Source organism: Uranotaenia lowii, chromosome 1, assembly GCF_029784155.1.
Source record: "Uranotaenia lowii strain MFRU-FL chromosome 1, ASM2978415v1, whole genome shotgun sequence".
Taxonomy (NCBI): domain Eukaryota; kingdom Metazoa; phylum Arthropoda; class Insecta; order Diptera; family Culicidae; genus Uranotaenia; species Uranotaenia lowii.
The window spans coordinates 158601214-158627902 of record NC_073691.1 but is presented as its reverse complement, the minus strand read 5'-3'; the positions used below and the strand labels follow the sequence as shown (position 1 = coordinate 158627902).

Below are 26689 nucleotides of genomic sequence, written 5' to 3'. Positions count from 1 at the left end.
AGTTTTGACAGACCAAGTATGTTCTATGAAAATAATGATCAAATTATCACCAAAAAACTAAAATTTGAGTCTTTAAAATCTGTTCATTGAGAAATGAAATACAGCTAAGCAAAGCCAAAACTGGATGTCGTTTTTTTAAAGTAAGACTTTTTTCTACCGGAAGATCTGTCATAGCGGTAAAAACTTTCATTGGACCCCAATATATCTATACATTGTCGGATAGATGGATTCTTGACAATTTCAAACATCAATGAAATAATTAAATACAGAAAAGCTGTCAGAAGTTATGAGTATTTTAAAAATAAAATTGATTTTTCGGACTTTTAACTTTCTGAACCAGTTTCTGAAAACCTGGTAATACATATCGACTTTATTTTGAAATGTTGAGTAATTATAATAAATTACCTACACAATGAATATAATATCATCAAAATCGGCTAACATTTACAGCCAGGAGAACGAAATCAAATCACAACTCATATTTCCCCGAAACGGATATTTAGCGAACGGCTTTGGAAGGTTAAAAACGAACACACACACACATATAGGATCTCAGTGAATCGAACAACTTTCGAGGATATGATGGCTAGCATCTAACAAATGCCAAAACTACCAGCACACAGAAAGAATGCTATGTATGACGTGACCTAGATTCGATCTGATGACCTCTGACTTAGAAGACTTGAACGCTATCCTCTAAGCCACAGTCGGTGAAATTTTTGATGAAATTACTCCAAGTGGGCATTGAAGAGCTTAATAAACTTTCCACCGATGAAAACCCATGAAGATTTCCAGAATGGACTATTTTCTATGTAAAAATATTTCTTTAAGAGGCGTATCTACAAGGTTTTTGTTTTTTTTTTTGATAACTTTTACGGGATCCTCAAAGTTAACCGAACGAAATTCCATCACCTAACTATATTGAAAATCATTTCAATTTTCGAGATTTCTAAAAAGTGTCCGTCCTACCCGCCGTGTCCGTTTTATCCGACTTTCTTCTACTGAGTGAATCCGGCAATACATAACTTTGAAACATATTGTCTAAAGATTATCTTTATATAGTTCGAAAGGACATTTTTTAAATAGAAATGGAGATAGAGGCATTGAGTACCCAGAAATACCTACGTGTTTTCTTAAATTAATTTCATAAGGAACAGTTTTGTATTTAAAAAAAAATTATAAGGATCGATAAATCATCTTGATCTAAAATGTACACACTGCTACAAGATGTAAAATAATGTTCCTCAAATTTCACCCTCATTGAAGTTTTGCTTTTTCACTATAATCAATTTTAGAAGGCGTATTTACTTTAACTTTTTGACTCGGGGCGAACAGAGCACCATTGATCGGGGCACGATGAGCATTTTCTGCCGTAGAATCTAGCAGCAAATTCAACTCGATGAAGTTAACTCAATTATAGAGCTACAGCTTGACTAGTTTCATCTGAAGATTTGGCCTAGTGGTGAGGTATCGGAAAGGTAACTCAGAGGACTCGAATTCGATTCCTGGTCGAGGCGATTTTTTTTCATGATCGCTTATTTTTATTGTTGTATTATAAAGAGAGTCCCATCATCCGCTAAACAAAGAACCAGAAACATTATGTTTGAGTGTGTGTGAATTGTAAGTATTCTACAAACAGACATACATTTTTTTGTTATTGATGTGTTTGATGGATCTACGACTCACCGTTTAGTGCAAAGTGCATCGATCATAATTGTTAAATTCAAAAAAAAATTCGCCACGACCAGGAATGTTCGATTCGTGTCCTCTGATTATCTCTCCGACACTTTATCAATAGGCCAAATCTTCAGATGAAACTAGTCAAGCTGTAGCTCTATTTAGATTTCAGTTGACTTCATCGAGTTTAATTCACGGCTAGATTATACGGCAGAAATTCCCACCATAAGAAAAAAAATCAAACAAAATGTTAGTAGTGTTCCTACTAACATTTTGTTTAAGTTTTTTTGTAGCTCTGTTTAAATTTTAAATGCAGCACGGCGGAGAAGAAATTTAAAAATATTCAAGTTTTATAATTTTCTGAATTGTGGGAAAATTTCACTACATTTAATTGGATGTGAGTTTTTATTCTAAAAAATCAAGAAACAATGAGCACTGATAAAGTATGAAAGAATTGTTTCCTCAATATAATCAATGTTAACCAACTTTGCGAGAATTCACTCCGAGAACATTTCAACCATTTCATTCCTTCACCCTCATTTCATCTGTTTTTTTTTCTCTCAGTTCTGCTCTGTTATCTTTTTACTTTCACTCACTTCAGTAGCTGAAAACTAGTTAGTCATTAGTCGAAACAAACAATCAGAAACATTTCATTAATTTGATTTCTATTTTCTTTTCCCGATTACTTACGATTCGTTTTTGAATTCTAGCAACCCTTTACCAACCCAATACCACCAAATCCACCTCCACCAACCATTCCCGCTCAAAGAGCAGCACTTTGCCCCATTCAAGGGTGCATTCCGCCCCTCCCAGTAGATCTCAGGTGTCGCATCAGATTAACAAAGACATCAAAAACAACAATAATATCAACAATACCAACAACAACAGCAACCTTTTCACCAATACCGCCAATAAAAACAACAATAACATCAGCAACAATAACAACAATCATCTCCCCAACAATCAACAAAAGACCCCCAAACCCCCCACCACCCTGCTGTTGCCCGATTCGGCCAACAACAACATTTCCACTGTCCTTGCCCCAACAATAACAACAACAACAACTATTGATTCGACCACATCCACCATCACCACATCCTCGCATCCTTCACGCGCTAAGCTCACACTCGGTACTAAGATCGGCTCGCAGAATCGGCCCCGAGCGGTAGCCCCGAACAGTAGCACCGGGGGCACCCCGGCCAGCTCCTCGGCCAACAGTTCCGGCTGTTCGACCTTGAAAAAAGATGCGTCGCGCAAAATGGCCGCTGCAAACAGCAAATCGCTAACCGATTCGGGACGCAAAACGAAGCTTGCCGCCGCCGCCGGAAGTAAGTAGTGTGCTTTCTCAAAAGGGTTCAAGAAAAAAAAGAAGAAAAAATCGAAACAAAATTAACGAAAAAATGACGTTCAGTAAAGATGGTGCAATCTGCGAGCAGGAAGGTGCCTTGAGAGTTTTGCGGTGGCGGCACGAAAACGGAACGCTGACGAATGGGATCCATTTTGTAGGTTGAAACTGTCAAAGTCTACATGTCCGATTTTTTTATAACAGACTGTAAACGTTCAGTATTTTTACTGAATTATTTGTAATTTTAATTTAAATACTTCATCCAAATATTACCGAACGCCCTAAAAGAGTTTGGAAAAAAATTTCAAAAAAAAACTGTGCTTTCTTGAAAAGTTAAACGGTATTTACATGGTACCTAACGACATGTTCATGAAGAATTAAAGCAGTTTGATTAAGTATTATAGCTCAATTGTTGAATTCCTTAGTACAAGATTTAAATCTCTTTAAAACTCCGTTAAAAATTTTGGCTGGAATACTAGAAAACGCCTAAAAATGCAATTATCTATTCAATAGGTCGCAGAAGCATTGTTATTAACTTTTGCATAGAAATTTTTTAAAAATTATATTGATTTAAGCGTAAAAGGTAAACTTACGCTTAAATTATCCGTTGAACAATTTAAAACAAATTGTAGAAGAAAATGTGGACAAATTTTAACCATTCATATTTTAACAAACGAAACAAATAGTGGTACTATTCTTGATTTTTTCACTTTATTTTTATACCATTTAAAGGCCCAAAACAAAACAAAAATCGTCCTTAATACACAAACCACAGCCGAACAGTTAATGTATGGATGAAATGTAGTATCAGACTGAGTCGATTTGGGGTCTTTGTTGATTTTCTCAACCCCCTCAAAAGCTTCGTTTTGGTTCAAAACTCATCCATGATTTTTTGCAGATTTTTTTAGTAACGTTTACATGAACTTTATTGTTTGTATGAGACATGCCCCCATTCAACACCAAATAACTTTTGTGTCTAATAAAATACGAAGTTTCGGTCTTCGGTAAAGTTTTTAAGCGGAAAATTCTCTTTGGAGATTTTTTAAACTGGCACAAAAATCATTTGCAGGCTCGGTTCCACAGGAGAAACTAAAATTATGTTGATTTTTCAGTAAAAAATAGGAATTCAATTTTCCCATACAAACATACAAGTCCAAATTTACTCATGTAAACGTTACTTACAAATTCTGCAAAAAATCATTGATGGGTTTTGAACCAAAACGAAGCTCAGACTCCAGGGTTGGAGAAATTCAAAAATGACTTAAAATCGACTCGGTCTAATGTAGTATATCCATGAAATATTTTTTTCATAAATAAAATAAATAAAAGCTGAAATCGGCAACACTGGAAAAAAAAATAAAATAAATTTCTAGGCAACGTTTAATATTTTGGCAACACCAAGCATAACAAACAAAACTAAGGCAGTCATTGATTTATTCTTGTGAGCAGGGTTGCCAACATTTTTTTTCAAAAATCAGGGAACTGGCGAAATAAAATTCAGGCAAAATCAGGCAACGTTAAAGTAACGGAAATTACTCTAATATGTGTTGTGCGCCTACTTGGTTGAATAATTCTACTGCATCAAGCAATCGAAAGATTCCATTGAAATCCCTTTTTTTAAATCAAAATTAACAAGACCATCGATTGCTTTGATTCAGCCACTTTTTCACTTCAGCTGTAGTACCTACTCCTGTTCCTTACTACCCATTTTTCATGACATTTGCAAAAATCAGGCAAAATCTGGCATGTTTTCAAAAATCAGGGAAATTCAATGGCTTATCAGGTTGTCAGGCAGAGGCTCGAAAAATAAGGCAATGCCTGAAAAATCAGGCACATTGGCATCTCTGCTTGTGAGCGTGTCTGAGTGAATCTCTGAATTGAGATTCGTAAGAATCGTAAAATGACGACAATCGCGTAGTTGGTAGAATAAGCACAAGGAACGCAGATTTTCAAGACTGCTGCAACAATTGCTTGTTTATAATTCGGCCGCCGGCGGAAAGACGGACTGGCTCAGCGCAGATTTTCAAGGCTGCTGCTACGATTGTTTGATTATGTTCCGGCTCTGGCAAACAAAGACAGAGCAGCTGGAATAGCATACATAAATTGGAATGATTGTTGCTAAGAATATTTTTTCGGAATGTTCCGGCTCTGGTCAGCAAATATAGAGCGGCTGGAAAAACTCAGATTGGAATGGCTGTTGCTAAGAATATTTTCGGATTGTTCCGGCTCTTGTAAAAAAAAGACAGAGCCCCAAGAAAAGCACCTACTGGAATGACTGTGTGGACCAACTTGTCCGTGACCATTTTGATAAGTTCAGCTGCGATGCCGTCCTTCCTTACCGATTTTTTACTATTCAGCTGACGAATGGCTTCGTCAACTTCACTCATCGTTGGGAGTGGCTCCTCTTCGTCGTTGGCTACGCTGGCGATGTAGCTTCCCCCACCATCTTGGTCTCCTGCATATACGCCGTTCAGGTGTTCATCGAAGTGCTGCTCCCATCTTTTGATCACCTCACGATTGTCCGTCATGATGCTTCTGTCCTTGTCCCGGCACGTTTCGGCTTGCGGCAGGAGGCCTTTGCCGGATGCGTTGAGTTTCTAAAAGAACTTTCGTGTTTCTTGGGAGCGATGCAGCTCCTCGAGCTTCTCGACGGGTGCCTTTTTGCCTAACTGCCGCCCACGCGGCGTTTTCTTTGTCCATCACCTTCCTACACTTCTCGTAGAACCAGTCGTTCAATCATGTTCGTTCCACATGCCCGATGACGTCTTGATGGTATCCAAACAGCCCTCGAGAGGGGCTTAGTTCAGATCGTCCTCTACCTTTCAGCGCTGCTTTGAGCGATTGCACGTAGTCTGCTGCGACCTCAGGTTGCTTCAGTCGTGCGATATTTAACCGAGGCGGGCGCCGGTTTCGTATGTTGTTCACTAAGGAGAGTTTTGGGCGCTTCTTCACCAAAACCAGATAGTGGTCTGACTCGATGTTGGAGTCTCGGCAGGATCTGACGTCGATCATGTCCGAGAAGTCCCGGTAGTCTATCAAAACGTGGTCGATCTGTAATTGCGTTTAGTTAGTACGGTGATCTCCAGGTATAATTGTGTGGGAGGCGGTGCTGGAAAAAAGTACTATGCACGGCCATTCGTTTGGAGGCCGCTAAATCTTTGAGTCTGATGCCATTTTCGTTTGTCAGGTGGTGCTCGCTGAACCTTCGAATTGTTGGTTTGAATTCCTCCTCCTGGCCGACCTGAGCTGTAAAATCTCCGATGACGATCTTGATATCATGTTTTGGGCAACGATCGTATTCACGTTCCAGCTGCGCGTAGGATTCGTCTTTGTCGTCACCGGTACTTCCGAGGTGAGGGCTGTGCACTTTAATGATGCTGATGTTCAAGAATCGGCCCTTGATTCCAACCGGCACGTTCGTGGGTCGATCGGCCACTACCCGATCACGCGCTTCGTCATCTTCCCCATCACTATTAAAGCTGTTCTAAGCTCGTGTGTGTTGCCGCAGCTCTGGTAGATGGCATGACCATCTTGGAACGTTCGTATTCTGGAGCCCTTCCAGCAAATCTTCTGCAGCGCTACGATGTCAAATTTGCGGCTCTTCAATTTGTTGAAGGGATGCCCATAAAATTTAGATATCGACAGTTCCATGTTCCGAGTTTCCATTCCTTCTCCCTTACATAAGGGTCCGGCGCAGATTGACCGACGCACAGGGCTGAGATATCTCCACTTCTAGCGATCCAGAACCAGTGTCTTCACTTGTCGCCAGCCAAGGATGGATTTCAGCGGGTAGACTCCGCCGCCACGAGCTTCTGGGCCTGCCTCTCCTTCGATACCCGTCTGGATTTCAGTCAAGCGCCTCTCTGCAAATCTCGTTTTCATCTCTTTGCAGCGTGTACCCAATCCATACACACTCACGTTCCAAAATCTCGATTTCTAGCGCCTTTTGATGACACCGGCGATGAAGTTCAACGTTTGAGATTCAGCTGCCAGGCCATCAAGCGCGGATGATGTTCCGCAGGCAGCGATTCAAACAAATTTGCAGTTTTCGCGTCGTTACTGCATATGTGCACCAAGTTTCACACCCGTACGGCAATACAGATTCGACGTTTGAGTTGAAGATTCGGATTTTTGTTCGTAGAGAGATTTGGCGTGAGCGCCAGATGTTTCGGAGACTTGCAAACGCAAATCGGGCTTTTCTGATGTGGGTTTCGATGTCTCTCTTGGTATCACGATCAGGCGTAATCTGGCTACCAAGATACTGGAAGCACTCCACTTTCTCAACCTGTTGTCCAGCTACCACGAAACTGGAACGATTCTCTGTGCTGATCTCCATCGACTTGGTCTTTCCGACATTGATTTTGAGACCTGCTGCCTTAGAGCTTTCGTTGAGGTCGTCGAGTTTGCTCTGCATGTTTTTTGTCTTTGGGTGAGCAAAACAATGTCGTCTGCCAGTTCAAGGTCGTTCAGCTGCTCCTTTGACGAAGGATTCCACGGCAATCCTCGGTTTGGTCCTCAGTCAATCGATCCAGCAAGAACTCATCCATTACGATGAGAAAGAGTAGCGGTGATAAAATACATCCTTGTCTCACTCCAGCAGTTACCGAGATTGGATCAGACAAGACACCGTCGTGCAGGACCTTGCACGAAAATGCCTCGTATTGTGCTTCGATGAGATGGACAAAGTCCTCTTCGCCTTAGAGCTGCCCAGATGTTTTCGTGGTTCAATCGGTCGAATGCTTTTTTCGGAATCAACGAATACCAACAAAAGGGAGTCCTGGAATTCGTAGATTTGTTCAAGTTTTATTCGTAGCGTTGTAATGTGGTCCACACATGATCGTCCGGATCGGAATCCAGCTTGTTGCCGTCGAAGTGTAGCGTCGATTTTCTCCTGGATCCTGTTCAGGATCACTTTGCAGAGTACTTTGAGAGTTGTACAGATCAATGTTATGCCACGCCAGTTACCGCACTCGGTCAGGTCTCCTTTCTTCGGGACCTTTACGAGGATACCCTGCATCCAGTCGGCCGGGAATGTTGCAGTATCCCAAATGTCAGCGAAAAGACGATGAAACATTTGTGCTGACAAGGTAGGGTCAATTTTGAGCATCTCAGCAGGAATGCAATCAGTTCCAAGGGCTTTGTTGTACTTCATGTCTTTGATTGCCGCTTCTATTTTAGCCAACAAGGGCGCTTCCGAATTGACGCTATTAATGCGACTTACTGTTGGCGCTTCAAGCTGCGGGTTCTGTTGGCCATCGCTATTCGTGACTCGGAAGAGTTGTTCGAAGTGCTTAGTCCATTGTTTGAGCTAATCTGTTCGACCGGTCATTAACTGACCTGCTCGGTCCATCAGCGACATTCTTGCATTAGGCCTTGAACCAGTAAGGCGGCGAAAAATGTCATAAAGTAATCGGATATCTCCATTGGCGGAGGCTCTTTCTCCCTCTTCGCTCTCTTGTCTCGTCTACAAGCTCGTTTAACTGCCATTTCCAGCTCCGCATATCGTAAGCGGGCGGCTGCTTTGGCTGACCCGGTACATGGCTGTTCAATTCCGACTTTTGCTTTTCTCCGATCATGGATCAACCTCCAGGTTTCATCCGACATCCATTCACTTCCTCTTCAATAAACTTCACCGAGAGTACCATGGCTCATCGTGATAAAGGCATTCTTGATTCCACACCGCTGTTCTTCGACTGTTCCGTCTGTCGGCAGTTCCGAGGCTCGGGATTCAAGCTGTTCAACTTATGCCCTTTTCACCTCTGGATTCTCCAACCGGCGGACGTCGTATCGACACCCGACTTTCTCCTCGCGCCGTTGGACACGCGCAACTCTCAGTCGTATCTCACCAAGGACAAGGTGATGGTCTGATGCAATGTCTGCGCTTCGTTTGTTGCGGACATCAAGAAGGCTCCTTCTCCATTTTCGGCTGTTGCAGATGTGGTCAATTTGATTTTATGTTTGGCCAACTCTAGATACCCAAGCTACCTTATGTGCTGGTCGATGGGGGAAGAGCGATCCATTGATCACCATGTTGTTGTTGCCACAAAATTCTAAAACTCTACAACTCTACATTTTCGCTCATCTGTCCTCGACCATGGCGCCCCATGATGCGCTCAAAGTTCTGATTATCGGAGCCAATCTTTGCGTTGTAGTCGCCTAAGTGGATTTGCATGTCACCCTTCGGAATTTTCTCAACCACGCTGTTCAATTGACTGTAAAACTGCTTTTTCCCCTGCAAATCGGCATGCCAGAGTAAAGTAGTACTTGCCCGGACTGTGTCTCTTGTTCTCCAGAGTTAGGCCGACTGACTTCGCTCAGTCCCAATATCTGTAGCTTGAGGAAGTTGAGCCAGCGAGTTTCCAATTGCTAGTCCCTTTTCGTCCCATGGGTCTTTGCCGATATCCATCCGAAATATCTTGTTCATCCTCGTTCGTTGCTGGTTTTTTTCTCAATCACGGGCTCGCAAGGCCTTTAGCCAATCCCACTATCTCGCAGGATGACTGACGTGATGTTGTTGTTTTGGGTCCCGAACACCACCAGGACGTTGTAACAAGAGGTGATATGACCACTACCCGAAGGTTGGCAGTACATTCACAATGCCCAAAACTGATGTTCTCTTTATGATCATCAATAACGGTGCCGGTTACGTCCTAGTAGTCAATAGATAGTTTGAAAAAGCGCAAAAAGGCATGAAAGATCAAAGTTGTGCATTTGGACCAAGGTCACTTCTGCATCCTAGCAAAAAAATTAATTTGTTATTGGAAGAATGGGTGGAAGGATATGATCAGGAGGCCCTTTTGACTAGTGCGATCATCTAAGACTAATAACTTTTTCTACAAATTCCAGTTGTTTCTTAGTGACACAGAAAAACAAGAAAAACAAGAAAAATGCTCTGTAAAATTAAGGGTTGAGATTGCAAAAAAAAATGATATTTTTAACTCAGTTGAACACAAATTTTATTCGAAATCGACCATTATTCATCGTAGTTAATCATTTTCAATTTTCATTAGAAATATTTGACGAGCTATGTAAATTTTCGCTCAAAATAAAAAAAGCCAGAATTTGATGAAAATTTTTTAAAGTAGATTAGTGACCAGCTTTAAAACTTAAATAATTCAAAACGATGTTTTAAAGTGCTTCCATATCAACTGAAGAATTGGCTATTTGTTGTTTTGAAAATTGTTGAGTTAATTGCTATGTTGAATTTTGAAAATCATATTGTAGAAAAAGCTATTGGAGATTTTCTAAAAATAATTCAAAGTGATCAACATATCAACGTTACGTCCCCGGGTGTTCAAAATAACTCCAGCTATCTATTTTCATTAAAATAATTAAGCAAAACTGTAGGGGTTCACCGATTATCAAAATCTAATATATTTATCAAAACCTATGCAAAAATTCAACATTTTTGTTGGCAGCTACCTAAACTATTGAACAGTTTCAACGGGGTAACATTTTGTTTTAAAGATTATTTCGATAACCATCTTCATATTTTCGTAAAATTGTCCATGTTTCCAAATCCGTCAGCGTCCGTTTTCGAACACCTGCAGCGCCTAAAACAGGGGTTCAAACTTTTCCCACCAGCTAGCGGTTGGAAAAGCTTGAACTTCAAGCAAAGAACAACTGGGAATTTGTTCAGCTAACTAGTTTTTTTTTTGGCACCAGATCGTCAACAAATAAGATGAATTCGAACAGTAACTTTAAAATTAAGAACGCACCCGTCCGCCTAACAAAATAACGCTTCGAGATCGTCTCGTTTCCGGTTCCGGTTTTTTGTTTCCCTTATCTTTTGTCCCTCGGGGTCGGAGATCGAGATGATCTGTGTGCTGTATGTGAGTGTTTGTGTGTATGTATGTGAGTTCATTTTAAGTTACGGTTTACTGATGAGAGGGATCTTTTGACATGTGTGTGTGCGTCATAGTTATTCAAATTTTTCGTTTTTTTTTTTAAATTGTGTGACTGATTCATGCTAACATCTGCACAGCTTCCTGAGTCCTTGTAGTTGAATTTAGAACTCACCATTGACTGTCCCGAAAACTGAATTCGTTTAATCGGCATCGCTCAACTGTTGGAATGTTTCGAGAATAAACGCTCGATATGGTTGTTGATGCTGTGTGTTTTGGTGTTGTACTACTAAACATTTCGAACTGGTTTGAGAACCACTGTTTTGTGACGTAGTGGTCTTGGTTGTTTAGAAAATGTTTCAATTTTCCCGATTTCCGTAGATGTAGCTTTTTATTGCTTTTTCTATCATCATCATTCTTTCATTCATTGAATCATCCGTAGTCTTAGTATTTTGAATTTGTTCTCTATCTTTTCAGATGTTTCCATTTTATATCATAAATCAAACAAATACAGAAATCTACTCTATTTTTGACTTTCAAATTCAATACTTGCATTCACGAGTGTTGCATTGAAATGCAAATGCACAGTAACTTCCTAGGAATCGTAAATAATAAATTCGATGACGATCATTGGAATAAAATTTAATATTTCAGAGCTCTTGTTTACAACTAAAAAAATTAATAATTATTAATGTAAGTCAGCTAATGATTCAAAACTTTTACTGTCACTGTTGAATTCTGGAATCGTGGTATTTATTGTTAATGTTTAGAAATGAAATCTGTTTTTTTGAATGTTTCCGATGAATTTTCATAATTTTACTTGAATAAAGTGAATACTTTCTTTGTAACTTCATCAGCATTTTTTAAAGTATACCAATATTTCTGTAATATATCGACTAATTCATTACATGTATTCGATTAATATTTCAGTTGTGCTAAACATTTCCTTTCCGTCCAAGATCATGCAGTGTACACAAGTAGATTTTCATTTCCACCGGTTTGATTAAGAGGGTTTCAAATTCTTTACTAAAGTAATTGTTTCATTTTATTTCTTTCCCCTAAATTTAAAAACTAGACGAAGAGGACGCCGACAAGGACGGTGGAATTTCGGCAGCTAGCGTCAGTCCGTTGCCGGCGCCGGAAATAACCGAGCAGATCATCAAATCACCGCCGGAACCAACTCGGGTCAAATCGCCGGAGCAGATCATTATGCGTTCCCCGGATCCGGTCAACTGGACCGTTCCGCTGGACACCGGCAAAACCTTCACCGTCACCCAAAACGTGCGAGAAGGTGAGTGCGCAACAGGTGAGGGCAAACAAAATTTTTCTTGTAGTGAAAACCGCCGAAACAAGACAAGATAGCTCTCACTCGGCGGTTGCAATTGGCATGATAAGTTAGAGTTAGCTCTTCAACGAAGGCGTATCCAACTAACGACATTTTTGAAAAAAAAAACAAAACTTTCAGGTGATCCAATGATTCGGCCTCATAGTGAGATCAAGGTCTCAACTCCCGTAGATCCACCACCAGCACCACAATCAGCACCGCCAGAGCTTTCAGAACAATCTAAATTACCTAGTAAGTATCATGTGTTGCTTTTAAGACAAGACAGACAAGACAGACAAGACAGACAAGACAGACAAGACAGACAAGACAGACAAGACAGACAAGACAGACAAGACAGACAAGACAGACAAGACAGACAAGACAGACAAGACAGACAAGACAGACAAGACAGACAAGACAGACAAGACAGACAAGACAGACAAGACAGACAAGACAGACAAGACAGACAAGACAGACAAGACAGACAAGACAGACAAGACAGACAAGACAGACAAGACAGACAAGACAGACAAGACAGACAAGACAGACAAGACAGACAAGACAGACAAGACAGACAAGACAGACAAGACAGACAAGACAGACAAGACAGACAAGACAGACAAGACAGACAAGACAGACAAGACAGACAAGACAGACAAGACAGACAAGACAGACAAGACAGACAAGACAGACAAGACAGACAAGACAGACAAGACAGACAAGACAGACAAGACAGACAAGACAGACAAGACAGACAAGACAGACAAGACAGACAAGACAGACAAGACAGACAAGACAGACAAGACAGACAAGACAGACAAGACAGACAAGACAGACAAGACAGACAAGACAGACAAGACAGACAAGACAGACAAGACAGACAAGACAGACAAGACAGACAAGACAGACAAGACAGACAAGACAGACAAGACAGACAAGACAGACAAGACAGACAAGACAGACAAGACAGACAAGACAGACAAGACAGACAAGACAGACAAGACAGACAAGACAGACAAGACAGACAAGACAGACAAGACAGACAAGACAGACAAGACAGACAAGACAGACAAGACAGACAAGACAGACAAGATAGATGAGATAGACGAGACAAATAAAACAGACAATCTTATAATATTAGTCAATCCAGTCATTACAACGTAACATTTTGTTCTAGCGATTGCTAGTACAATAAATGAATTGAACCCGTCATGGGTGTCAACAGTTACTGATCCACAGCTTTCTTGCTCTCTATCTAGGTAACAAATTGGAACCCGATTCAATCAAGGAATCCGAGGACGAAGACGACGAAGATCAGCCCAAATCCAAATCATCAGTCACGTCGTCGGCAAATCCGACCACGGTAACTTCGGCAGGAATCCCAGCCGTGGCCCACACTGTAACGACAAAACCCGAAACAGCACCTTTAGCAGCATCAACAACTACTACAACGAATACAGCAGCAGCAGCTCCGGTGCCAGTTGCGGCTCCGATTTCGGCTCCAGCAGCTGCAGCAGCTCCTGTGGCTTCTGCTCCAGCTGCCGAAGTTCGGTTCGATAAGCCGGTACCCGGGTCAACGCTTCGCTGTCTGGAGGATCCGACCTTCGACACGGACATCAATTCCCCGCTCGGATCCCGCAGCGTCGTTACCGATGTTCTGGACAAGGCCCGGGACCGGTTCGATCGGTTCTGGGGCAACCCGGATGGAGCCAAACCGGACGAGGCTTAAACTCCGAGTTTCTGTGTAATTCACTTACCCGTAGAGAGCTTGTTGTATAGCTGAATGAACATTCTAGAGGGATTTTTTTAAAAATAATTTCAGATGAATCTTTGACTCAATCGTAGACTAGGATCGAACGAATTGTATCCGAAGGTATTCAACCATGCTTGCATTCACACAACCAAGAAATGTTAAAGGGAATTCAGAGCTATTGATTCCGGAAGTTTGGCAAGCTGCGATGATTGAACAACCCTTACCAATGCCTCTCTATTTCTTGTACTTGCCGTAGATATCCAAGAAGTGAAACAATGATGAAATGGAAGGGAGGTTCTGGAGACGAGTTTGATGACTAGAGATCAATGCATAGCAAAAAAACGCAAGGTACCATTTCTGACAAGTCTCTCGTCTCCCAGTTTGCAAGAATCCTCTCTTCTCGGCACACTACTTACAAATAATTTCACCTAGCAACTGCTTTAGGAGATAGGATTGTCAGTTTGTGAGAAGAAAAAAAACCAATCAGATATATCTACAACAATTATCACTCATAAACAGTATCATTCCGCGACTACAGGGTAGACGAATAATAGCGTTAGAGAAAAAATTTCACCAAAGCTTGTTTTTTCATAAAACATGCAAAATTAATCACTCTGTTTTTTTCAGTGTTTAGGTAACTGACGTTAGTTCATTGAATGATCCGTTACAGATTGCATGAGGTTCATTTTATAATTCTATCTGAGCAGAAATTTTCATCCTTTCAACTGTTAACCAGGTCAAGCTTTTTGACATTTTCGTTTCCGTATGAACGAATAAAACATAATTCGATCGAATTAAATTGAGAACGCCTCTTAAAGCATCCAGGAACTTCCGTTCGATCCAAAAAAAAATTTCCTGTTCCTGCTGCATATTTAATTAGGCTAACGCATCCGGCCCGATTCGGACTCGGTGACAAAAGTTTTTACCTTAGTTGAAAGTTGAATCTCCTGGAAGATCGATTAAAACGAATTAATTCTCCAATTCGCCTCCACGCTTTATCTTGCGTTCGAAAGAGAAAAGTTTTTCTCAAAAGCTCTTTTATTTGGCCTTTGTTTTTTAGCTTCAACTACTCAGTTTTATCGGATAGAAATAAAAGGCGAAACACAAATTACAAACTATCAATATACCTACTTACTCACAGAAGCAAAGAGCAACAGATTAGGTCTAAATATGAATGGCCCGTCCATTTTTCGCTAGTAGAAAATTGGTCTCTCGGAATTTGTTAGCATATACAAACACAGAGCAGTAACATAAACAGGAAATCAGTGAAAACAAAAACCATAAGCCGTCGAATTTCTGGTCCTACGTTTTGCTAGTTTTTGCGAGAAACACGCCATACTTTACGCATCGACAGTAGTAGTGCTTAGTTCGGAGCTAGAACTGCATTTGAAAGACAAAAACAAAATCAGCAACAAATATCCCGACCACATGTGACGTGAATGCTTTTTGCGAATAGTATTTTTTACGCTCACAATGGTAGGTTTATATTTGCAAAACTCTGACTTATCTGACGGAAAACATAACATTCATCCATTGATAAACCTACGTATAAGAAAAACACCGTCATTGCTAGAAGTCTTACGCTGAAAGTACAGCTTTGGAAATTTCACAGATTTTTTTTTTTGCTGGGATCCTCTTGGGTTCCAACTCATGGACCTCGCCGTAGAAGGCAAGCGTTCTACCAATTTCGCTATGGGGTCGAGCCCTTTATCGATTAAATTCACTTGAGTTGTTTTTTTTTTATTTTTAAAGCAATTTGGCTTGGGCTTGCTAAAAAAAATAAAGCTTGCTCTTTACTTTTACACAGATTTCCATCAGAATGACAGCAAGTCCTAGTGAAATTGGAGTGAAAGCTATTACTTTCTCTGTTTAACACACGGGAATTTTTATGGGTCGATTCACGCATTGGCTGACATAATTGTTTTTGACACTTCACAGTTCCTGTTTTGATTCCTTATTTTCTTATGCTACACGCTGAGGAAATAAAGCAAACATTTGGGTCCCCATTTAATTTTCACTCACTCATTTTGAGTAATAGTTCTGAGCTCGATTTTGGGATGAAAAATATGGAAAAAAAGAGTTGTTAAGAAATTAGATGTTTCAAGAATCAAACAATGAAAAAATAATCACCACGATCCGATTTATACTCTATAGGTCGAAAGGGAGACACACGTCTTCACTTACTGAATGTTGTCCGTTGACTGACTCCCGCTTTAAGAATATGCTTGGTTTAGGCATATTCTTATAACTTTTTTATACAGGTAACTTATTCAAACCAAATTGCAATTATCAAGCTGAAGGTTGAATCTTTCTGATGCTAATTTTTCTTTATTTATAACTAAACAACGAAAATTCTGATGTTATGATGGTTTCAGATCATGCTTTCTTAAGAGGATCTGCTTCGGAGAACCACTTGGAACGCTTGTTGACGGTCGGCACGTACTCTTTTATCCACCGCTTCCATAACTCGTCGGCCAGTTGCTGAGACCTCTTGTAAGCATCTTGAAGTGCTTCTGCATGGTTGGTAGGTTTAATGACTTCATGGGGCTCGTTGGGATCTGAACCTGGACAAAGTGCACCTACCACTGGATCCGTAGATACAAGAGTAAGGGGCCGGCTGTTGATCATGTCCTCAGTTTCAGCTATCGTAGTCAAGAGAATTTCATCGTTCAATCGACGTCCGTCGTCTAAGGCTGCCATGACCTGCTTCACCGAGCGCACCATCCTCTGTCCTCTCTCACGCCCCTCCCATGTGGGGTGTTCCTGGTGGGATGAAGTGCCAACTCGTGATAGCAGTCGTAAATTCGTCGGCGCAAACGTTGTCAATCTCTCGTACTTGTTGGATTATCTCTTTACTCGCTCCTCGCAAGTTCGTCCCGTTGTCCGAAAAGTATTCAGAGGCGGGACCTCGGCGACTTATGAAACGGCGGATCGCCATTATGCATAATTGCGCGGTAAGACTGTGGGCGACTTCTAAATGTACCGCCCTAACGACCATACACGTGAACACTACGATTCAGCGTTTTTCTCTGCGGCAACCAACGACGACTTCAACTGGACCCATATAGTCAAGACCAACGAAAGTAAACGGCCGTTTGAAAGGGGTTAATCTTTGCACGGGTAGTGCAGCCATTTTGGGATTCTTTGGTAGACATTTTCGGACCTTACACCATATGCAGCTTCTCTCGGTTCGTCTAATCAAATTTGTGAGACTGCTTACCACGAAACGTTGCTTGATTTCGTTCTTCACCGTTTCTCGATATCCGTGTCCAAACCTCTCGTGGTATTGTTGAACCAAAAGATCCGTGACACAGTGGGTTCTTGGTAAAATAATCGGAAATCGAAGGTCGAAGGGGAGGAACTCCGCTTTTTCGGAACGCCCTTCCATCCTCAGCACAACATCTGCGTCGATCAAAGGTACCAGCTTGAAGAGAGGACTCGATTTCTCCAACGGCAACCACTTTTGGAAAGGTAGATATGAGTTCCGCTTCAGTTTTTTTTATTTCGTCACTGAAGGTCTCGCTTTGAGCCAATCTGAAGAGGACATTTTCAGCACGTCGATGCTCATCTTGCCGCAACGGAACCCCTATGAATGAAATTTCGATCATGATGAGCCGTTTAAGCTTTGGTGTAGACAGGACAGTTTCGATGGGCTTGCCAGCACCCTTACGCCGAGAGTTAGATATGAACCGGAAGACGCACGCCACTGTGTGAACTGCTACATTCCATTTCGAAAATCTGGCCACGTCGATGAGGCAACTCGGGAGCTCAACACTGTGGAAAATGTGTAGATATTGCTTTGATTTCCGTTTTTGTATTTGCAGCGGGAAGATTTTGTTTAGGCCATTTCGACGGATGCTGGTACAGGAACTCCAGGCCACGAAACCAAGATCCCTCGCCCGAAAGATTTGGAAGACGACCCCATTTGGTGAGCGAATCTGCTACATTCAGCTTGGTCGGAACGTAACGCCAGTCCGTCAATTTGGAGAGACTCAGAATTTCTCCGATTCTGAAGCCGACGAAGGGTTGATAACGACGTTGATCAGATTGAATCCAGGAGAGAACGGTTTGAGAATCGCTCCAGAAGTAAGTTTGGCCTATAGGAAGGGAATGATTGTTCCTGACAGCGAGACTCAGGTTCGCCCCCAAAGCTGCTGCTTTCAATTCGAGCCATGGAATGGAAAGTTGTTTAATCGGTGCCACTTTCGATCGAGCCAGCACCAACGAACATTTTAATTAATAGATAATTCATCGTTCTGGGTATCCCACATGATGCCGAGAACTCGTTCATAGTGTGTCGCTTTATCTCGGTTCAAATGGATGGACTCTCTGGAGCCACCGTCAACACTCAAGCATCGAAGAACTTCAGTGGAATTAGTTGTCCAGTTGGTAATTTCGAATCTACCTTTCGTATGAATAAAATGTACCTCTTTAGCCCGCTCGATAGCTTCCTCTTCGGTGTCGAAGCTGTCATAGTAGTCGTCGACGTAATGACTGTGAACTATGGCTGCTGCTGCTGCTGCTGGATACCTAGTAGAGAACTGCTGGGCGTTGAGGTTCTTGATGTATTGCGCCGAGCACGGAGAACTGGCAGCGCCGAAGGTGGCTACATCCATTACGAACACAGTAGGATGATCATCTCGCGGATAACGGAAAAGAAACCTTTGCGCCTGCTTATCTGCATCTCTTATCCTGAGCTGGTGGTACATTTCTTTTATGTCACCTCCCACGGCAACTCGACGCTCTCGAAATTTGCTGATGACTGCCGGAAGTGATGCCATTAGATCAGGGCCTTTGAGCAGGTAAGAATTGAGGGAAACACATTGGGACTTGGGCGCTACATCCCACACCAAGCGTACCTTATGTGGTTTCTTCGGATTCAGTACTACATTTAGCGGAACATACCACACGGAAGAGAGATTGGTATTCAATAGTTCCTCTTTCGTGGCCTTGTGGCAGAAAACCTTTGGCCAGGTAGTATTCGATCTGTTGGTTGATATTTTGTTGCAGGTGTGGTTCTCGGTTGAACCCTCGAAGCTCCTCAGCCTATTCGACGCCATTGGATAGCTTTCTGGAAACACGGGTTCTTGTTCCAATATGAGCCCCGTTTCGAAGCGGTCGCCTACACAAACGGTTGTCGATTCTAGGATGTAACGGGCTCTGGGAATTTCCTCCGATTTCATTAACTGCCCAAACGGTGAAGGCAATTCCTCCTGGACGTACTGCTCCGCCATCAGATTCCCGATTATTCAAACTCTGAACCAGATGGTGATTGAAGTAGCTATGTCGCTGTTCCGATCTCAAATCGGGACCGTAGATTGTCCAACCCAGCGCTGAGCGCACGGCAATCGGTTCTCCGGGCACCAACCTTGGACTCCAGAGGGGCAAATAGGTGTAGATTATCAAGACCGATGAGAACTGTGGGAACCTCTATCTTGGTGTTCGACAAAGCGACTTCGCACAAGTGTCGATACTTTTCGACAATGCTTCCGTAACTCGTCTTCTGCAACGGCAGCTTCAATTCTCCCACGGTATGGGCAGACGACAGCCTGAACTTCCGTCGAGATGCTGCAGAGGATATCATCAGGACGATTTTCCGTGAAGTATCTTCGTTTCACTTGACATTTCCTTTCCACACAATGACAAGAGGTTCCGGGATTCCTTCAACGCCCAACGATTTAGCTAACGAGCTCTCAACAAGTGTTGTTGAAGCTCCCTTATCCAGAAACGCCAACGTGTCGACAGCACTTTCTCCGTGGTACAAAGTGATAGGTATCATTCGGAAGATTATTGACCGATCTATCTTTAGATGTGGATTACACTCAGCTACAGTGACGTTGACGGCTTCTTCATTACAGTGCAGCAGAGTGTGGTGTGCTCCTCTGCAGCTTCCTATCTCGCACTGGACCTTGAAGGTCTATATGGTCCATGGTCGCTCAGGCAAAGGTTGCACAACTTCAGCCTGTCTACCAACTTTCGACGTTCGAACAACGAGATTGATGCGAAATCATCAAAGAACCTCAGCTTGTGATCTGTGCGATTGGTCTTCTGGATTTCACAAGTGTCGTATTCTGCGTAGCCGGAAACACTTTAACGTCGTGGGTATTCACTCGCTCCTTCCTTTTATACCGGGTTGTTCCTTCATCCATTGCGGTTTTCTGCTCTCCCTTGAAATCTGTCAGTTCAGAGACTTCTGATACGATTCCATTCATAAAATCGGTGAACATACAGAGTGGCAGGCCAATCTTACCTCTCTTAAAACGTATCCACTCCAGCTGATATTCGGATGGTAGCTTGTTCACCAGATCCGAAACGAGCATGGGATTGCTCAGGTGATCCTGCAGCTTGGCTGCCACTAAATGATCACACAATTGTTTGACAGTGATCCCAAAATACAGAAAAGATTCCAGCTTGTCCACTCGTGGGACTGGCACCTTCAGCACTTTGGTCACGAGCGATTTCAGCAGCTTCTCCGGATTGCCGAATAGTTGACGCAGATCCTCGATCACTTCCGGCACAGATTCGGGCATGAGTTATTTGCTTTGAACCGCTTCCTTCGCTAATCCTTGTAGACTGTCCTGGAGTCTTTTTAGATTGTCTACATTTGTGAATCCACAAGCTGTTGTAGTGTACTCGAAACAGCTTGTGAACTGGGACCAGACCTCGGGCTCTACACGGAAAGTAGGGAGGTGCTTCGATGCAGCTTGCCGCGCAGCCAATTGTTCCTTGGTTGGTCCTGCACTCAAGTGACATGCTTGTGCATACGACTCGAGGTTACCTTTGCGCTCCAACAACTTCGTGATGAAAGCCTCTTCCAGCTTCTTCAACTCCGGATCATCCGGTCCGTTTATTCCCGGTTCCTCTCTAGATCCATACCCGGTTTCTTTCAAACGCTGTTCCAATAATTGTTTGAAACGATGTTCGGAATTCACTTTCACCGGCGTATCCCATTTTGGACCCAAACTCCGACCTGTTCCTGTTGATGCTGTTTTATTGAACAAGCGTATTCACTGGCTCCGGAACTGTTACATCATGCCGTTCATTGTACGATCCGCGTTCGACCATGGGCAACTTCGGTACGGCAACATCTTCCTTTGAGTAGGCTCCACGGGGATCATTCTGCTTCTCCACCCTGCGCTACGTCGTGTCCGAACCGATTTCCGGATCCCGCGATTCATCTTCGCTTCCCGTTTCGAACTCCCGACTTAACTCCGCTTTCATCTTTTGAAACTGATCCCGCATTTGTTTCTGGCGGATCAGGAAATCCTTATGGTCCGCTAGTTCCACCTCTAACTGCTCCTTTTCCTGCCGAAGCTTTTCCGCTTGCTGCCTCTAGTTCAGTGCTCTTCTTTTTTCGTTAATAGAACGTTCAAGCACAGATAAAGTTCAAGTGCCAAACGTCTATCAAACAGCACTTGTTCCTCCTCCAGTTGCTGCTCGATCGCAGCCGATTCCTGTTCCAGGATACTCGGGGATTCTTGAAGGAATGCTCGACCTTCTCGCAATTTTCCGGAGTCCGACCCGATATCACTCTTTGCACTTCCTGTCCGTTTGGGAACACCTTTTTAGCCGGTTTCCTTATTTTCGGAATGTGCAGCATATTGCTGCATTTCTTGCAGTTCCAGGGCACTTTCTTTACCGCTTCGGTGACACCTGCGCACCGATAGTGGCTTCAAAAATTGCACAGATCGCACTGGACCCTGTCGTCATCACTATCGGTCTTGTCGCAGTACATGCAATTAAGATTCTCTGCTGACTCCTTCACATTCACTAATGTCTCATTACCTTTATCCGACATTGTGAGGTTATGTCCACGGCGGCTTAATTAATCTTTAAGATTGTTCGGACAATTAAACAAATCTTCAGGGCAGCTTTCTTGTTTAGCAGCTTAAAGCTAAAAGGATTCATTTTATTAAAAAAAAAACGATTTTGTGGACTTACATTAAGTTTCTTCGCACGGACAATCACGCCGTTACACCGGAATCAAATTAGCAGATCTTTCGGTCGTAAATAATGTAGATCGGAACCTTTAACAACGAATATTGAAAGTGAGACTAATGAAACGGTAATTAATCGTTATTTACTTACGATCCGACTACTTTTGTGTCCTGTAGGAGCTTCTCTCAACGGTTGAACAATCCTTGCAGGTTAAATTTCTGTTTCGATAACCTATCGTTTAAGAAATAAATTTTAACAATCGTTCTCGAGCAAATGAGTTTAAAACTTACAGGTTTCCTCAAACGATCTAACACTATGACACTACGGCTCAAATATAGGGTATAAATCGACCTTTTCACCGGGAAATCTACACCTTTCAACCGCCTAAATAGCACAACGCACGCTACAACTATTTATTTTTCACCTTCGTCTTTCTTTTTGTTTTGTTTACAAATTGTGTTAATGATTTATCTGTCGCGCACTTCCCGACAGGGCTGTCCAGTCGAGCAGTTATTACACGCTCAACACTAAGGCCACTTAGAAAAATGAACTCTCTAAAAAAGTTTTGGCAATTTTACTTTCAGTCAATCGTCACTCGAAAATAAGCACAAAACACTTCATTCGAAAGAGCTTCGTTTTCAGTTTCTCTTCACATCAGCCACTCTTCACATTCGGCAAACACTTTCACCTCAGTTTCTTTCATTCCAAAACGGCAAACATCAATTTCATTTCGAAACGAAATTCGAGCAAATCCCTTTCAATGAGAGTTTTGTTGCTTATACACAAATACCAACATAAAGAAAGGACGTGCGAACTGTCATCACAAAAGGGAACTACGTCATTGTGAATCGACCCATTGCGAGCGCGCTTAACTCCAATTGTAAAAAATACGTATGCACACTGTCAACTAGAAGAAGTCATTAATTACTAAAATAAACCTAATTTAAGTTAAGTTTTTCGGTGGTTTCTGTTACCCTTCGATGAAAATATTTTTTGTTTACCCAGATCAACAAAAATCTGTGAAGCTTTCCGGAGCTCGCGTTTCAAATTAGTGATAATGGAAACAATAATAAAACAGGTTAAAGGTGTGCAGATTAAATCGCTAACCAAAAACACTTGCACCGCAATACTCCAACGATAGGATACAATAAACAGGAAGCGATCCGTATACCCTATCTCTACAAAGTGCAAATGGAAGCAAATAACAAAAACAACTTAAAATAGAACTGTTTAGCTAGAATGTTCAATTGCAATAAATGCCGGACAGCAAAACAGAACTCAAAAGAAGGCAACAACTAATCACCCTAACACGAAACTGCACATCCACCCATTGAAAGGTACACGGCGAAACAAACTTAGTCATTTACTTGAATGGGTTAAACCAAAACAAAAAGTAGGTAAAGACGTTGGCAAACATTCTGCTAAATTGCTTATGGAGAGAAATTGTGAGGAAGGTAACAGCTTCCCTACACCGAATCGACTAGACGATACGAACAATTTAATGATTGAAATGAAACAAAAATAAAACATGACAACCAGCTAAACTGGTTAGTTTAAGAAACATAAATTCACAATTAAAAAAAAAAAAGAAGGAAAACCAAAACTAGCTACTAATGGACTGCGGACAGGTGAAATTGAAGCGCAAAGTTGTGAGAATTTTTACGGAAAAGTTTTCAGGTTAAGAAGATTTTCTAATATGTTTGAAAACCGGTTATATAAATTCAAGAACGATTTGTTGCGGGTCATTATTCGAAGGGGAAATAAAAAACGAACGTGATGAGACACACAAAAATCAGCATTTAAACATAATTTGAACGTCAAGTGACGGATAAAAACTAAACAAAAAAAAAAAAACAAAACAAAACAAAAAATGGAAAGCCCTAACTTTAACTTGTTGTTCGTAACTAGAATTAAACGATTGTAATGCAAGGAAATTTTAGGTAACGAAAAACTTGCAGCAGCAACCTATTAATGAGTAAAAAAACGCATTGAAATGAAGATGACTCGAAAGAACCCCGCCTCAGAAGGTGGTGGTTGATAAAAATTATAGTTTTTCGCTTATTGTGATACTTGAGGAATGACATGTGTATTGTTCTCCCTATATATACATATACTTTTCCGTTACACGCTTATTCTAAAAACAGTTATTAATGGGTAAACTCAACTACAAGCTTGATGTTAGTGGGAATCGAATATGCACGGATTCCCGACCGGTAGAAGTTGTTTCCCAGTTATTTGGAGCTCTTAAACGATAGGTACTAAATTATAGCAAAGAAAAAAAAATAAAACAATTGCATTAACTCATCTTATCCTTGCAAGCGAATGCGAAAATGTATATTTATTAGCTATTGTTTCATTCATCTCTTGCTGACAAATATTGAAACCGATCGAATCACATGTACTTCACACTAAGAATCTAACTACATGAACTCATCGAACGATTGTTATCAGCTTGCCGGTTTCGTTTTAAGCAAAGGGCTACCTAGTGAACATCATTTACCGATATTGAAACGTAAAAATAAAACCAGCAATTGTTAGGTTATACACAATGCTCGAAACAGCTTTAACAAAAATCGGTTGACAGTTTTCTTTTGTAACAAAACAAAACAAAAACACAGCTTTCGCTCTTTCTTAATTTTTTCGTTCGAATTCTCGACTCACACGCACACATCTACACTCCTCGGATCATTTTGTGAGTGGGCCGAAGTGATGCAACGACGACGGGAACCGATTGAGACTTGATCTTGGAAGCGTGCGAAACAGTGACAGCTATAGTGTGTGCAAGAAAATATGATGTGAAAAGTTTGTGATAGGGAATGGCGAGTTTTGTAAGGAAATTTATACAGCAGTTTTTTTTTTTATTCTATTACAGATTAAGTGACTATCGGTGCAGTGGTGTTAGTGTTTTATTCGGCAAATTTTCATTGCTTATGTTTTAAATGACTCACTGTCGATCTCTATTTTTCGTTTCGTTTCAATCATGAAAAAAAAGAAGCCGTTAATGGGGCGGCATAATTTTAAACAACTCACATAGAAGTTAAGTTGACAACATGAATAATTTCGGAGAAACCTAAACCGAGTTGAAGTCTGTGAACAGAACGAAAAAAAATGACACAAACATAAAAAAAATCATTCAAAATGGGAAAGCCATAGATAATGGTCCGCGAAAAAAAAAATTATCAATGAAACCTATTAACCACAAAGGTGCAGATTTGAAGCTTGGGGATGGGATTTTCTCTCTCACACACACATACACACTCACACTCTTGCGAAATAAAATACTGCAAGCTCCAAATTACATTATACTACTTACACTTACCACTTATGAAATGAACAACTTAAGCAGCGGCAAAAAGAAAAATGAATGAAACCCATTGCAAAGCGAGTAGGGCAGCGAGACATTGACAAAAAATTGTTAAAGATACGTGTTCGGAAGAAATCTTAGGATGGGAAGAAAAAGGTAACAAACGCTATGAATCTACGGTAGTTTTTAAAGATCGGAAATAAAACATTCTAAAATCCAAATTACTTTTTGTAAAATTTTTGTATCCGAACAGCAATTGTGCATTCTGTGCTTAATTTGGGATCACAACTTTAAAATGCGTTTTCTGGCCTTTAGAAGCGTTTTTTAGCGATTCTGAGCTTAATTTGGGATCACAACTTTAAAATGCGTTTTCTGGCCTTTAGAAGCGTTTTTCAGCGATTCTGAGCTTAATTTGGGATCACAACTTTAAAATGCGTTTTCTGGCCTTTAGAAGCGTTTTTCAGCGATTCTGAGCTTAATTTGGGATCACAACTTTAAAATGCGTTTTCTCGCCTTTAGAAGCGTTTTTCAGCGATTCTGAGCTTAATTTGGGATCACAACTTTAAAATGCGTTTTCTGGCCTTTAGATGCGTTTTTCGGAAAATCTGAGCTTAATTTGGGATCACAACTTTAAAATGCGTTTTCTGGCCTTTAGAAGCGTTTTTTAGCGATTCTGAGCTTAATTTGGGATCACAACTTTAAAATGCGTTTTCTCGCCTTTAGAAGCGTTTTTCAGCGATTCTGAGCTTAATTTGGGATCACAACTTAAAAATGCGTTTTCTGGCCTTTAGAAGCGTTTTTCAGCGATTCTGAGCTTAATTTGGGATCACAACTTTAAAATGCGTTTTCTGGCCTTTAGAAGCGTTTTTCAGCGATTCTGAGCTTAATTTGGGATCACAACTTTAAAATGCGTTTTCTGGCCTTTAGAAGCGTTTTTCGGCGATTCTGAGCTTAATTTGGGATCACAACTTTAAAATGCGTTTTCTGGCCTTTAGAAGCGTTTTTCAGCGATTCTGAGCTTGATTTGGGATCACAACTTTAAAATGCGTTTTCTGGCCTTTAGAAGCGTTTTTCAGCGATTCTGAGCTTAATTTGGGATCACAACTTTAAAATGCGTTTTCTGGCCTTTAGAAGCGTTTTTCGGCGATTCTGAGCTTAATTTGGGATCACAACTTTAAAATGCGTTTTCTGGCCTTTAGAAGCGTTTTTCAGCGATTCTGAGCTTGATTTGGGATCACAACTTTAAAATGCGTTTTCTGGCCTTTAGAAGCGTTTTTCAGCGATTCTGAGCTTAATTTGGGATCACAACTTAAAAATGCGTTTTCTGGCCTTTAGAAGCGTTTTTCAGCGATTCTGAGCTTAATTTGGGATCACAACTTTAAAATGCGTTTTCTCGCCTTTAGAAGCGTTTTTCAGCGATTCTGAGCTTAATTTGGGATCACAACTTTAAAATGCGTTTTCTGGCCTTTAGAAGCGTTTTTCAGCGATTCTGAGCTTAATTTGG

General features: G+C 41.3%; 1 protein-coding gene across 10 annotated transcripts in view; it reads left to right on the top strand.

Annotated features, from left to right (window-relative positions):
• The window catches only part of LOC129740678 (serine/arginine repetitive matrix protein 1), a 182506-nt gene extending 157100 nt beyond the window's left edge, over positions 1–25406 (top strand). For 8 of the 10 annotated variants that reach the window (XM_055732431.1, XM_055732433.1, XM_055732430.1 and 5 more), the window contains 4 exons: positions 2388–3005; positions 11942–12172; positions 12332–12442; positions 13450–25406. In XM_055732431.1, coding sequence (XP_055588406.1) covers positions 2388–3005; positions 11942–12172; positions 12332–12442; positions 13450–13919 — 1430 coding nt within the window. In that variant the 3' untranslated portion in view covers positions 13920–25406. The remainder of the gene's footprint in view (positions 1–2387; positions 3006–11941; positions 12173–12331; positions 12443–13449) is intronic. The other 2 variants (XM_055732436.1, XM_055732439.1) reach the window with 2 other exon arrangements.
• The last annotated feature ends 1283 nt before the right edge of the window (positions 25407–26689 follow it).